This window comes from Muntiacus reevesi, chromosome 7 (assembly GCF_963930625.1).
Source record: "Muntiacus reevesi chromosome 7, mMunRee1.1, whole genome shotgun sequence".
Lineage (NCBI taxonomy): Eukaryota > Metazoa > Chordata > Mammalia > Artiodactyla > Cervidae > Muntiacus > Muntiacus reevesi.
Genome location: NC_089255.1, coordinates 49,770,602 through 49,785,881, shown reverse-complemented (window position 1 = coordinate 49,785,881; position 15,280 = coordinate 49,770,602). Strand labels below are relative to the sequence as shown.

At 32.8% G+C, this 15,280-nt stretch overlaps 1 protein-coding gene across 2 annotated transcripts in view; it reads left to right on the top strand.

Moving 5' to 3' along the window:
• MINDY2 (MINDY lysine 48 deubiquitinase 2) overlaps positions 1–15,280 on the top strand; it is a 71,568-nt gene that overhangs the window by 32,516 nt on the left and 23,772 nt on the right. Inside the window, exons 4-5 of one of the 2 annotated variants that reach the window (XM_065941863.1) lie at positions 4,426–4,584; positions 11,454–11,556. In XM_065941863.1, the coding sequence (XP_065797935.1) occupies positions 4,426–4,584; positions 11,454–11,556 (262 nt within the window). The remainder of the gene's footprint in view (positions 1–4,425; positions 4,585–11,453; positions 11,557–15,280) is intronic. The other variant, XM_065941864.1, reaches the window with a different exon arrangement.

Genomic DNA, 15,280 nt, shown 5'->3' with positions numbered 1-15,280 from the left:
AAATCTTGAGTGAAAAGTATTTGCAAATGATACCAGCACTTTGTTTCAAGTCTTGTCTTGCAGTCTCAGGATGTGCTTCCATTAAGATGATTTGGACTCTTGAAAAATGACTGGAAGTTTTGTTTCTAAGTTGAAACAAACACTGACAGCCACTTGCATTTCTTATCAACATGTCAGACAAAAAGTACCCTGTGTTTAAAATAAGCTCTAAAACTATTTATAAGGTATTGTGATTGAATTACCATTCGTTTTGAGAATAGTACGTTCAGTTCAGTTCAGTTCATTTGCTCAGTTGTTCCGACTCTTTGCGACCCCATGAACTGCAGCATGCCAGGCCTCCCTGTCCATCACTGACTCCCAGAGTCCACCCAAACACATGTCCATTAAGTCGGTGATGCCATCCAATCATCTTATCCTCTGTTGTCCCCTTCTCCATCTGCCCTCAATCTTTCCCAGCATCAGAGTTAGTACCAAGCTGATAAAATTGAGTCTGAACTGGTTTTTAATGCTCCACAGGTATGATGTAACAATAATCTTTTTGTATAATTTGTGTGAGCAGAAATGTTCAAGCCTAAATTTTAAGAAGAGCAATCTTCCTAATTAAGAATCCTTACCAGAAGTTGCAATATAAACAAAGAGCATATTTTTTCCAGTTTTGCTTTTGATGACAACACAAGAAATTACTCTGTGTGTTTATGACAGATTTTTATATTACTGCAAATATATTTTAAAAATGTATCTTATGTTTAGATTTAAAATTTTACCACGTTAACAGTACCTTTAAGAAAAATTCTAAGAAGCAGTTGAACTATTGGCTTAAAGAAGTAGTAGTCCTTTTATAAGCACCCTTCCCTAATTTATATTTTATATTAATTATCATAATTTGAATTCAGGAACAAAATGGCGAAATACTCTTTCAAACTCTTTGTTTATAGATTTATTTATATCAGTTTTATTCTTTATGGAGATTATTAGTTATATTAATTTAGTTATTTTAATATTATATAATCTGTTTAAAATGTGGAAGATATATATAGGTGTAAGCTTGAAGTTATACTCTCCCTTGAAGAAAATTGGGTGATTGGCAACCAAGAATTTAACACATAGCAGAAAAAAATCAGTAGTAGTAAAACTACAATCCTACAGTGGCTAATATTCATTCATATTTTCTCACATTCATCATTGTTATGGCTTTAGGAAAAGTTTTAAAACACTGAAAGGAAAAAAATGTGAGCTGATTGTTTTCAAAGTTTCAACTTTTAGGGAAGACTGAGAAAATAAGTGTTTCAGGGTATTATAATTGTTAGAGAGAGGTGAGACTGGCAAAAACCAAAGACTATAATAGTGCTATCCTGTTGTAAATTCCTCACTCATAAATTTAAAACATTTGAATAATTTCTGTTTTTGTCTGTGTAGTCTCTTAGAATAGAATTTTGTAAGTTAACTGGTAAACTTTTCTTTTGACCTAAATTTGTCCTTTCCAGATTTCAGAGAGTCTGTAATTGTAATATAAAAGGGTTTATTTCATGTTTAGCCGCTTTACTATAAGCCCTCCAGTAGACTGTAGTCTGTAGCCTATTTTATATCTTTAGTATGTAGCAACATATCTGATTAACAGTATAGATTTAATAAAATTTTATCAAATTTTGTATATTGATTTTTATTTGTTGCATCAAATATACCCTCTATACTTATGTCCATACTTAATATATTAAAATGTTTAGAAAAACATGTTTTAAAATAGTCTTCCTTACATACATGACTTTGTTTAATGAGAAACCTGGTGTGGACAGAATGACTCTGATTTGACCAATAAGTCTTTGTGATTGAGGCTCTTTTTCACAGACTTCACCTCCCACCGTTTACATTGATACAGCATTATTATCCAAAGTCCATATACATTAGGGTTCACTCTTGGTGTTTATACGTTCTTTGAAAGTGTCTCAGTCATGTCCGACTCTTTACAACCCCAATCGTCTATACAGTCCATGGAATTCTCCAGGCCAGAATACTGGAGTGGGTAGCTGTTCCCTTCTCCAAGGGATCTTCCCATACATTCTTTGGGTTTTGACAAATATATGATGTGTATCACCATTATAGTATCATACAGAATAGTTTCTCTGCCCTAAAAATCCTCAGTGCTTTGCCACTACATCCCTCCCTCCTCCACTGATATTTTTACTGTCTCCATCGTTTTGCCTTTTCCCATCATTTTGTGTCATGTGGAATCATACAATACATTTCATATTGGCTTCTTTCACTTTGTAATGTTCATTTAAATTTTTTCCGTGTCTGTTCATGGCTTGATAGCTGATTTCTTTTTCTTTCTTTTGTTTAAATTATGGTTAAAAAAACAAAATTTACTCTTTTAACCATTTTTTTCTCTTAGCCATTAAGTGTAGTGTTAACTATATTATATTCATGTGTAACAGATTTCTAAAATAGTTTCACCTTGTAAAACTAAAATTCTATACTAATTGAACAACTCCCCAGATCTCCATCCAGCCCCAGCAACTACCATTCTACTTTCTATTTCCATGATTTTGACTACTCTGTTTATCTCATATAAGTGGAATCACATAATATTTGTTCTTTGCAGTAGCTTATTTCACTCAGTATAATGTCCTCAAGTTTCATCCATGTTGTAACATATAATAAGATTTCCTTCTTTTTTTTTAAAGGCTGAATAATATTCCATTATGTGTGTGTGTGTGTGTGTGTGTGTGTGTGTGTGTGTGTGTGTGTAAAACATGTTTCCTTTATCCATTTATCTGCTAATGGACATTTGAGCTACTTGCACTTCTTGGCTGTTGTGAATAATGCTGCAGTGAATATAGGTGTACACCTGTCTCTTTAAGGTGATGCTTTTGATATTTTTAGGAATATACCTGGAAGTGGGAGAGGCCTTTCTCTTTGACTAGAAACTTTTGTCTTTGAACTTCCTGGTCTAAAAATAGGCCCCCCTCCCCTCTCTGTATATCTTTATCCTATCCAATTTTTCTCACTAATACTTAACTTTATATTATAATTTATGTATTTTTCTCTCATAGTAAAATGTTAGTTCCATGAGATTAAGAACTTTGTTTTATCCACTCTTTTATCTTTAGAACTCATATTTAATGCCTGTAACATAGTTCACTTCAGTCACTCAGTCCAGTCTGATTCTTTGCAGCCCCTGGACTGCAGCATGCCAGGCTTCCCTGTCCATCACCAACTCCCAGAGCATGCTCAAACTCATGTCCATGCAGTTGGTGATACCATCCAACCATCTCATCTTCTGTCGTCTTCTTCTCCTCTTGCCTTCAATCTTTCCCAGCATCAGGGGCTTTTCCAATGAGTCAGTTCTTCGCATCAGGTGGCCAAAGTATTGGAGTTTCAGCTTCAGCATCAGTCCTTCCAATGAATATTCAGGAATGATTTCCTTTAGGATTGATGGGTTGGATATCCTTGCAGTCCAAGGGACTCTCAAGAGTCTTCTCCAACACCACAGTTCAAAAACATCAATTCTTCAGTTCTCAGCTTTCTTTGTAGTCCAACTCTCACATCCATACATGACTACTGGAAAAACCATAGCTTTGACTACACGAACCTTTGTCAGCAAAGTAATGGCTCTGCTTTTTAATATCCTGTCTAGGTTGGTCGTAGCTTTTTTCCCAAGGAGCAAGCGTCTTTTACTATCATGGCTGCAGTCACCATCTGCAGTCATTTTGAAGCCCAAGGAAATAAAGTCTCTCACTGATGCCATTGTTTCCCATCTATTTGCCATGAAGTGATGGGACCGGATGCCATGATCTTGGTTTTTTGAATGTTGAGCTTTAAGCCAACTTTTTCACTCTCCTCTTTCACTTTCATCAAGAGGCTCTTTAGTTCTTCTTCACTTTCTGCCATAAGGGTGGTGTCATCTGCGTATTTGAGGTTATTGATATTTCTCCCAGCAATCTTGATTCCAGTTTGTGCTTCATCCAGCCCCGCATTTCACATGATGTACTCTGCATGTGAGTTAAACAAACGGGATAACTATATACATTCTTGATGTACTCCTTTCCCATGGAAATCAATTTGTTGTTCCATGTCCGTTTCTAACTGTTTCTTCTTGACCTGCATACAGACTTCTCAGGAGGCAGGTAAGGTGGTCTGGTATTCTCATCTCTTTAAGAAATTTTCACAGTTTGTTGTGATCCACACAGTCAAAGGCTTTGGCATAGTCAAACCAGGGGTCAAACCCGGGCCTCCCACACTGCGGGCAGAATCTTTACTGTCTGAGCCACCAGGGAAGCCCCTGAAACATAGTAGGGATTTAATAATAAAAATGGAAAGGATGAATAAATTGGATAAAGTGGAAAATTTGTAGTAAATGTGCCTGTATTTAAATATATTTTTTGTTGTTGTTTTTCTCATTTTTTCTCTTCCCCTTTCTATTTTCAGAATATGAGTGATGCTATGGCAGTATTGCACAAACTACAGACAGGCTTGGATGTAAATGTAAAATTCACTGGTGTTCGAGTCTTTGAATATACACCAGAATGCATAGTATTTGATCTTCTTGATATTCCTTTGTATCATGGATGGTTAGTGGACCCTCAGGTAAGTACAAAATCTTAAATTATATGAACAGAAATATCATAAAAATTTATTAATTTGGCAAAGTAATCTAGGTTTACATTTTCTGATACTTATATTTTTGTGCTTTTACATGGAATTAGCCACATTGTGAGGTTAAGAGCACAGTCCTCCAGAGTGCTAAATCTGCTCAAGACTTCTGGCTATGATTTCATGGAGTTAGAGGCTGACTGCAGAGCTGAGTGCACATCTTCACCAACACCTATTAGTGTCTATCTTTTTGATTGTAGCCATCATAGTAGGTGTAAAGTTGTATCTCATTGTGGATTTGTTTGCATTTCTCTAATGACTAATGTTGATTATCTTTCCATGTACTTATTAGCCATTTGTATATCTTTAGAGAAATATCTGCAAATCTCTTGGCCATTTTTATTCGGACTATTTATCTTTTTGTTACCGGGTTCTAAGAGTTTTTTGTATATTTATAATATATAAAGTATGTAAATATAAAGTATATACTTTTAGTGCTTACATTTAGGAGTTTGATCCATTTTGAGTTGACTTGTGTTTGTGGTTTGGGGAAGGAATCTAACATTATTCTTTTGCACGTGGATATTCAGTTGTCTCGCTCTCATTTGTTGAAAAGATTATTCTTCCCCGCAGTGAATTATCTTGGCACTCAGAATGATCTTTGTGAAATAAACCCTCCCCTTTATCCCTGCGCCCTACTCCTTTCATCAGAAGCCTCCAGTGTAACTAGACTAAGATACAAAATCTTTTTTTTAAATTTTCATTAGAGTATAGTTGATTTACAATCTTGTGTTAGTTTCAGGTTTACAGGGAAGTGTAGTCAGTTATACATATATCCACTGCTTGTTAGATTCTTCTCCCATATAGGCCATTATAGAGTACTGAGTAGAGTTCTTTATACTATACAGCAGGCCCTTATTACTAATTTATTTATATAAAGTAGTATGGATATGTCAGTCTCTCAATCTCCCAATTTATCCCCCTTCCCCTTCTAGCCCTGGTAATCATAAGTTTGTTTTCTACATCTGTGACTCTATTTCTGTTTTGTAAATAAGTCAGTTTGCACCATTTTTTTAGATTCCACGTATAAGTGATATATATCTGTCTCTATCTGACTTACTTCACTTAATATGGCAATCTCTGGGTTCATCCATGTTGCTGCAGATGGCATTATATCATTCTTTATAATAAGATACAAAATCTTTATTAGAATTTTTATGATACACTGCATAATCTAAACTCTGTCTCATGTCCAATTTCGCCTCTTTTGTAATTCTCCCACCTTTTTACTGCCCTCCAACACCAGCTGCCTTCCTATTTTTGAGATATACAGAGCTCATTTCTAGCTCAGGTTTTTGTACTAGCTGATTGCCCACTGTGGAACACTGTTTTACTACCCTAACACATTGTTCTCCCATATCTTTCCATTTCTGGTCTCCTCATTATTCAGATCTTAGATCAAATATCATCTTGTTAGAGAGGCCTTCCCTTGTTGAAATTAGTCACCTTCCTTTTCCCAAGTCATTATCTAGAATTGTTTATTTACAGATTAACTGTCATCTCCCAATATAGTGTATTCTTTGTGAAGGCTAGGCTCTTATTGTTAAGAACAGTGCCTGGCACATAGAAGATTCTCAGTAAATACTAACTGATGAAATGAAACATTCATGCATGCATTACCTACAGAGACGGAGAGATCATATAGCAAAGATTTGGTAGTGTTTCTTCACCCCTGTCCTATAAAGGTAACTGGTATTTCTGAGCAGTGAAAGGCTTGCTGTAAGCAGACATCTGTTTGTTTATTTTGGCACTCTGACTCTTGAGAACATCACTAAAAATCTAGACATGTCCAGCATCTGATTCCTCCAAGGTAAATCATTTTGGATCCTAGCAAATGGCAGTGCCAGGTAGCCTAGATTCTTGAGGAAAATGAACTTATGGCCTAAGGGACTTAATTCTGAGTTCTTTAAAACTGGATTTAGATTATCCCTCTGACTGTATGTGTAACTGCATATTATCTGGCAAACAGTTGAATTCATAGGCTTAGAGAAAAGTATACTCTAATGTAGATACAAATTGTTCATCAGATTTTTCTGGTCTGCACAGTGGTTTTCAAAATCTTGGGCCTGAGAGCTGTGCTTTTTATCTATTTTTACTTACTTGTTTCATGACTGACGGATTTTAAGCTGAGAAAGAAAAAAGAACAAGGCAAAAGCTTAAAATCCATAGGTTTCTATGAAATATCTCTTGGCACTGGCTGATTCTTTGTATTTTTTGAATATGTGTACTGCAAATAATTATCTTGCAAATAAATGTTGTTCTTTGTATTTTTTGAATATGTGTACTGCAAATAATTATCTTGCAATTAAATGTTGTTCTCTGGATGGTAGATGGACAGTAATTCAGCCACTGAGAAGGTATTTCTCCATTATTGATAATTAATTCTTTAAGTGCAACATTTGAAGCCAGATAACAGTGAAAATCATACATTCAGTGTGCTGAAAGAAGACAAATGCTAGTCTATTTCCTGTTCCCAGAAAAATTCTCTCTCAAGAATGGAGAGAAATAAAATCATTTTTAAGATTGGCTTCATCTTTTTAAAAAATATTTATTTATTTATTTGTCTGTGCCAAGCCTTAGATGCAGGATCTTTAGTTGCAGCATGTGAACTCTTAATTGCAGCATGTGGGATCTAGTTCCCTGACCAGGGATCTAACCTGGTCTCCCTGTGTTGAGAGTGCAGTCTTAGCCCCTGAACCACCAGGGAAGTCCCTAAAGTCATTTTTAGATTAATTGAATTAAGATAGTTTCCTGCCAGTAGACCACTATTGATGGAAATTCTGAACAAGGATTTTGAAAAGAAAGAAAGTGATCCCAGATGGAAGAGTGAGTGGAGAGAAAATAACATGATAAATTTAAATCATTGTTGACTATATTAAATAATAACATCATCCTTTACAGTTTAAAGACATTAGCATATGAAAAAATAACATAAGCTGGGAGAAGGGTAAAGTTTTCTAAGGGCTTGGTATTAATTGATCAAGAAGAGAATATTAAGTTCTAAGTTTGATATGATAAGGGTTGATATTATAGTTCTTATAACTTCTCTGTCCAATATGGTAGCCAAATATGGCTAGTTAAATTTAATTAAATATTTACTTCCTAAGTTTCACTAGACACACTTTAAATTGCTCAGTAGCCACCTGTGACTAGTGGGTATCCTACTGGGCAACAAAGATTTGGAATATTTCCATTATTACAGCATGTGCAGATGGATAACGCTCCTTTAGAGTAACCATGAAAAGAATAGAAAACATAGTAGGTAACTTCTGGATTAGTAAAAGGATTAATCCAAAAAGAAGAAAGAAGCGGTAAAGAAATATAGAGCTGATGGGAAAGAGAGAATGGTAGATTTAATATATTCAAATATATGAATAATTATAGTAATATCAATAGGACTAAATGCTGTAGTTAAAAGTCAGTGATTCTGAGGTCGGATTAAGATATATATATTTGCTGTTACAAGAGACATATATAAAATAGTCTGAAGTTAAACAGAATGATTGCAAATAGATAAAAGAGATGCCATACATTGCTAATCAAAAGAAAACTGATGTACCAATAGTAATATCAGAAAGAATAGACTTTTGAGTCAAAAAGCATTACTAATGATAGAATGTTTAATTTGCTAAGAAGATATAATCATTTCAAGTGTGTATGTGTATGGAGACACCTGGAAAATAAATACCCTGATTAATTGTTTATTTCTTGGACTCATGGGAATCGCCACAAAGAGTAAAGGTCAGTTTTTAACAATGGAAAACAGAAGTTGTATGCATCTAATAACATAAACTTCAAGTACATAAAGCAGAATTTAATAAGATGAAAGAAATTTGTTGTACTGGAAGCTTTTAAAATACTTTTCACTACAATTGATAGAAGCAGAAAAGATAACCTAATAAACATATATTCTTTTCAAAAAATTAATGAACTTTTAATTTTTGACTAATTCTAGATTTACAGGAAATTTGCACAGATGGTATTCAGAATTCCCATACATTCTTCACCCAATTTCCCCTACTCTTACATGACCATAATGGATGTGTCAAAACTTAGAGTTTACCTTACTATTAACTATATTACAGTTCTCACGTTTCACTGATTTTTTCACTAATTTTTTTTATGTTCCAGAATCCAATTCAGGATATTATATTGCATTTTAATCATTGTATCTTCATAGTCTCCCCTTGTCTATGCTGCTTTCTCAGCCTTTCCTTGTTTCCTATGAACCTGACTATCCATTCTTTTTATGCACTAATGAAATTTATACAACTTGACCTAATGCTGTTATAAAGCCAAATTTCAACAAATTTATAAGTATTTAGAATAAATGAAGTGTAAAATAAAAAAAAATAATAAACGAGGTGTAAAATAGTCTCTGACCACAATGTAAGTAATCTAGAAATCATTAGAAAAAATCAGTAGAGACTGTTTGAGTCAAAAACTCATAATGAAATAGTATATTTTAAACTACACAGCAACTAAATCTTTATCAAAATTTGTGAGATTTAGCTAAAACAGTTTTTAAAGCCGTAAAAGTCATATATTAAGGGATAGTAAAAGACTGAAAATTAATGAGCTATGTATCTATCTTAAGAGCAAAAGTATTAAAATAGAAAATAAATATATTATAAAGAAGACTAGCAAAGCTAAAATTCTTCAAAACAGGCTTGAAGAAACACTTCAAAAAATGGATACCCAAATGACCAATGAACATATGAACTAGTCATCAGGCAAATGCAAGTTACAGTCAAAATACACACATCAGAATGGCTAACATTTAGAAGTCTGACAATACTAAATGTTGGAGAAGATATGCAGTATAGAGAATTTTCATTCCATGCTAATGATAACATAAACTGACTACCTTCTTTGGAAAGCAGTTTGGAGTTATCTAGTAAAGTTGAGCATAAGACTCAGAAATTTGGCAAGGCAAATTTACTAGAGAAAATCTAGATTTGTGAAACAGGATAAATGTACAGAGTGTTCATAGCAGTGTTATTTGTCATCACCCCAAACTGAAAACAACTTGAATAGCCATCAAAAGATGAATGAATAGCTGTTATATTCATATTATGGAATGTTATAGTACAATGAAAACAAAGAAGAGCTTCTTACCACTACATACAACTGCTTAGTATAATATATATTTGCTAAACCATCTATTTTATTCACTGCTTAGTCTTTAGTTTCTCTAATAGCACCTGGCACATAGTAGTACATAAAAGACATCCAAATGAGTTAATTGATGAAATACTAATGTAGAGATTCTGCCTATGAAAACTTGAAATCTTTGTATTGTTTATCGCTAGTCTATAGAAGTACAACTAATTTTTATATATTGATCATGTATTATTCTAGGTGTATTTTTGTGGATTTCCTAGGATTGAAAATTCAGTACTTTGGAAAGACTTAATGAAGTTGAATACTAAAGATAGTTGCTGTAATCAGTAAAGATATTCCAAAAAATAATGAAAATCTAAAGAGATTATACTCTCAAACTGCTTCTTAAGGGCCTAAGTTTTCATTTTAAATAAATTAAAACTGGAAGGCATATTCTTATGTAGTTTATATAGAATCATAGCCAAAAGATCCACTTTCAAAGAAACAGCCTTATTTTGGCTCTGCGTCAGAAAGTTGACAAGTGAATGCAGTTGTGTTTTAAGTTAACATGAAATGTTTAAGATATGTATATAATATTTTCCACAGTTCTCTGCTTTAACTTATTCAATTAACTTATCTTCAGCCAAGCATTAGTACACTTGCATGATTAAGAGGCTTTTACCATCCTTAAATTTTGCAGAAAGAGAGGAAATAAATTATAGCCTAAAGTTGTTCTCAAACTTTGCTATACTGCAGTGGAATGAAAACTTAGATACTTGAGAAACAACTTGAGTCTTGAAATCTTTTAACTTTTTAAAACTCTCTCTGTTTAAAAACCACTGTTCTGTTACTTGTGCAAATCTGTTGGTTCTTGTAGTATTCTAGAAGATCATTTGGATATGGAAAGAAAATATTGCCCCTCTTATTTTTTTATTTCATTGTGTAAATTTATGTTAATATATTAATTAAGTACATGTAAATAACTTACAAATATATTTTAGGAATGGGAGTGCAATCAAAGTAAGTTGTTTAGACAACAGACATCTATTTTTTTTCTTCAATAGTCAAAGCAAAGTATAATGGAAGGAGAGTAGAGATGTCCAATTTTATTGTCCTATACTTTAAAAATTTGAATTTATTTTTCTGCTGTACCTCCACAGACAAATTAGAATCATGAGGCAAATATTTTCCCTTAAGAATATATATTAACTTTCCTTTAGGGAAGTAACATTAGTTATGCTTACTTGTATCTCCAGTATACTTTGCTAGGAACTAAGTAATAAAATGGGAAAACCTTGTTAACCCATAGATTAACATCTTTTAGATTTGCCTTGCTTTAAATACAAAACATTTGTTTTTCAATTTAAAAACATGGGATTTTCTTAATTTTCTTCCTGAAATAGATTACTTTTTTGATTTTAATCACTTAAATACATCTTTACAATCTTTTAGAAATAAAGTTGTATATAATAATTCCATTTTATAATTTTTTGCATAATTGAAATATAGCTAAGCAGTATTTTTCATACTATGCTATAGTGAGCTATAAACAAATTTGAAAACTTTTGGGTGTTGATTAAGTAATAATTTTAAATTTAGTATCGTATGAGAATAAAACCCTCAAGAGTGATGTGGGGTTTTTTGTTACTGTTTTTATAATAATTTTATCATGATTAGTGAGACAGTCATTTGTTTTCTAGATTGATGACATTGTAAAAGCTGTTGGTAACTGCAGCTACAACCAGCTAGTGGAGAAGATCATCTCTTGTAAGCAGTCAGAAAATAGTGAGCTGGTTAGTGAAGGTGGGTGAGTGCTGCTAATACCTGACTTATTCTTGGCAGAATAACTTGTCTTATAATTTAATATCTTTTAAATGTCTTAAATACAACTTCTAAAAATAAAAGTGATGCTACCTGTGGGAATTAAAAGAAGTAATTATTTTAAAAAAAGAAGTAATTATTCATAAAGGTGCCAGTGAAAGGTTTTTCCTAGAACCCTTTTTACTTGCCTTGTAAGATCAGGCCTGGATTCTAATAAAAGTCTTTGGAATCACTTGCTATCTTTGATATTGCCAATTACCAGGGGTTAGTGATAATTACTCTTTTATAAAAGGGTTATTATTTGGGAGTACTGAGGGAACTTTATAATTCATCCTGAACACTTTAGTTGACTGAGTGAGATGTGTGTTATGGTACTTATGTTCATTTTAGTAGAGCTCTGCCTTATATTTCAGTATAATATAGTATGTTAAAGTTCTGTTCTGGATCAGAGTATACTCTTGATCATCAGTTTTCCTAATTCTTAGCTAAAAGTAAGTATTGCTAAATTCATCAATATAGAAGTGGTTCCTTTCTTTTTTCTTTTTTTTAAACTGTGTTCCGATCAGTGAAGGGAAGAGCAGATTTGAAACCAAAATGCTGTCAGGAACCATAGCATTTGGTATAATTTCCCCAACACCCACTTCACTTTTTCATAAATATACACAAATACTAAGTTTCCTGTTCTTGGGTTGAAGGATTAACAGAAGAAAGAGAAATAGTGAAAAGTAGGTGATAAGCTTCATCTTTCTGTCTCAGACACAGTTCTTTCGCATGAAGTATAATAAAAATCTATTATAATCACTATATGTTATAAAATTAAAGCTAAGTGACTACAAGAGTATCTAAGAACATATGAAAGGAGGTATGTAAGTGAATTTCAAACTATATTGGTTAATAAGAACCCAACTGATTATTGCTCAATTGACTTCCCTGGTAGCTCAGATGGTAAAGCGTCTGTCTGCAATGCAGATGACCCGGGTTCAATCCCTGGGTTGGGAAGATTCCCTGGAGAAGGAAATGGCAATCCACTCCAGTGCTCTTGCCTGGAAAATCCCATGAATGGAGGAGCCTGGTAGGCTACAGTCCATGGGGTTGCAAAGAGTCGGACACAACTGAGCGACTTCACTTTCACTATCCAGGCATAAATATTCAGGGATATTGATGATTGATTTGTGTGACACCTCTTTCACTATAGCCTAAGACAGCAAAGTTTAAATTTTAGGAGAGAGAGGAGCAAGAAAAGCTGTCACAAAAAATGTCTTCCCTTAGTTAACAAAATTCCACTCACTAGAACATTCCATTCTTTATCCATGCTCTGTAAATATTCTTAGAAAGCAGGCTACAAAGAAATTACCTCTCTGTGGATTCCTACTCTCTCAGTAACTTTCAGTATGCTATTCAATAATAATTGAGAGAACAGTTGGATCTGGAAAGTGTTAACAGATAAAATGATAGCCAATAAGTGATATTTGGATGAATATATTTATGAGGTAAGAAACTATAGGAAACACTATTAACAGCATTTTCACCAAGTGAGGCTGCATTGTAACACGGGTAGCACTTATTACACTAGCAGAATGAACAGCAACTGAAAAACAGTCCCTTCATCACTTCTCTTTTTTCTCAAAGTGGTTTTACAACTATTTAATATTATTATTTCTCTAGCATTGATTTCTGGGATAATGAAAAAGGTAGCTAATTTGTATAATATTGATAACTTGAAAAGAACATCTTGGTAAAAACAAGAAGGAATTTTCCTCTTTAGCGGTACAGAATTTCCAGGTAATATATACCAAGCTGATTAATTCCTTGATATATGAATTTTGTAATGGTGAAATTGTGCTTATGAGATTTCCATTTCAAAAAAAATTATATATGGAATTCAGTATAGTTAAAAAGCTCAGCTAGTTTTTTGTTTATAAGAATTACAAATATGTAGTCTGTTTGAAATAAATATTCAGTCTCAGTGGCTGCATGTATAAAGGCACTATGACATCAGTAATGAAATGAAAGACCACAATGGACCTTTTTACTTATATAATGTAGCAGTTAGCTTTTTTCCATTTTCTTTTTTTTTTTTCCATTTTCTTCATCATATTTTCTTGGGTATATTATCAGCTGAAGAAGTCTGCTTTCTTTTTCTATTTAGCCTTACAATTGTAACTTTCCTTCTGAATCATAAAATATCCCAAAATGTTTTATTATTTCATTCTGTATTAAAAATCATTGAACTTTGGCCTTAGATGGTAACTGCTTTTTTTTTTTTTTAATTCAAATGCTTCATATTTCCGTAAGGTACAGAATACAAGAAATACTTTTACTATCATTCTTTTTTTATGAAAAAGAAATATTATTTAGCTATCGGTCAAATAGAATTAGACATCCTTTCAACTTCTTTCAGAAAATATTTGTTTTCTTCTGATGGCAGTATCTCATAAGTAAAAGTTCAGAACTTTTTGTGTACATAGAATATTTATTATTTGCTGCCTCTTTTGGATGTTAATATTTTTTTGATTCAAGTTATAATGATGGGTTGTAGCATGGCAGCAAAAGTCAGCAGGGGAAAAAATAGCTCATTACTAGCTGCCAGACTCCACAAAGCTTGTCATTAATTCTAGGTGCTCTCTCAGGAATAATTTCTTTAACAACTGTTTCTAGATTTAAAAAAAAAAAGCTTAAGGAAATTTTTCCAGCATATTCACTTATTCAAGTACCTATTGAGCCTTTATTATGTGCTATAAACACTGAAGATTGTAATTTGAGCTCATATTATTTTCGATTAAATAAAATTGATTTCCTTTTGTTTTTCTTTCTCTTTCATTTTGAAAAAACTCCAACCCATAAAGTTGGAATAGCACAATGAATATGTTTGTATGTATGTACATACATATATATGTTTCATCTAAATTCACCAATTACTGATGTATTCAAGTTTTACTTTCTTTCTGTATTCACTCACACCCACAATTTTTTTCCTAAATCATGTAATAATTAATTGCAAATATCATAACACTATCCATTAACTCTCCAGTATTTGTCTTCTAAGAACAAAGAATATTCCTCTGTAATCACAATACAATTATCTCAGGAAATTTAGCCTTGATATACTACCAGTATCTAATGTACTATTTATATTCAAAATTCCCAAGTTATCCCAATAATGCCCCTTATAACTTTTCAGCTTTTCACTATAGGCTTCAATCAGGTATCATTTAATTATCATACCCAACTTAGTCTCCTGTGATTTAGAACAGATCTCTGTCTATTTTTCTTTTTGGTCTTTTGTGATATTTACTTTTCTTTATAATCCAGCCTAATTGTTTTATAAAATAGTCCTCAATTTTGATTCATTTGATTGTTTCCTCCTAAGTAGACTTGTGTTAAATATTGTCAGTGTGGTTACTACATAGGTGACATTGTGTCTTTCCTAGTGCATCAAATCGAGTGGCATATCATGTCTGACTATCCCATTGTTGGTGATGTTCAAATTTAATTAAGGTGATACTTACCAGATTTTTTTATTGGAAAGATGCCCTTTGCCATTCGTAATTAATAAATAATTGCTTATATTATGCTTTGAAACTCCATAGTTTGTTTAGTTATGAAAAGTTAAAACTAGATTAGGCTTTTGAATATGTCACTGTTACAAGTTGGTAGAAGAATTAGGAAACATTAAATTTAAGTCTAAATTAAGCTATGCTCTGTG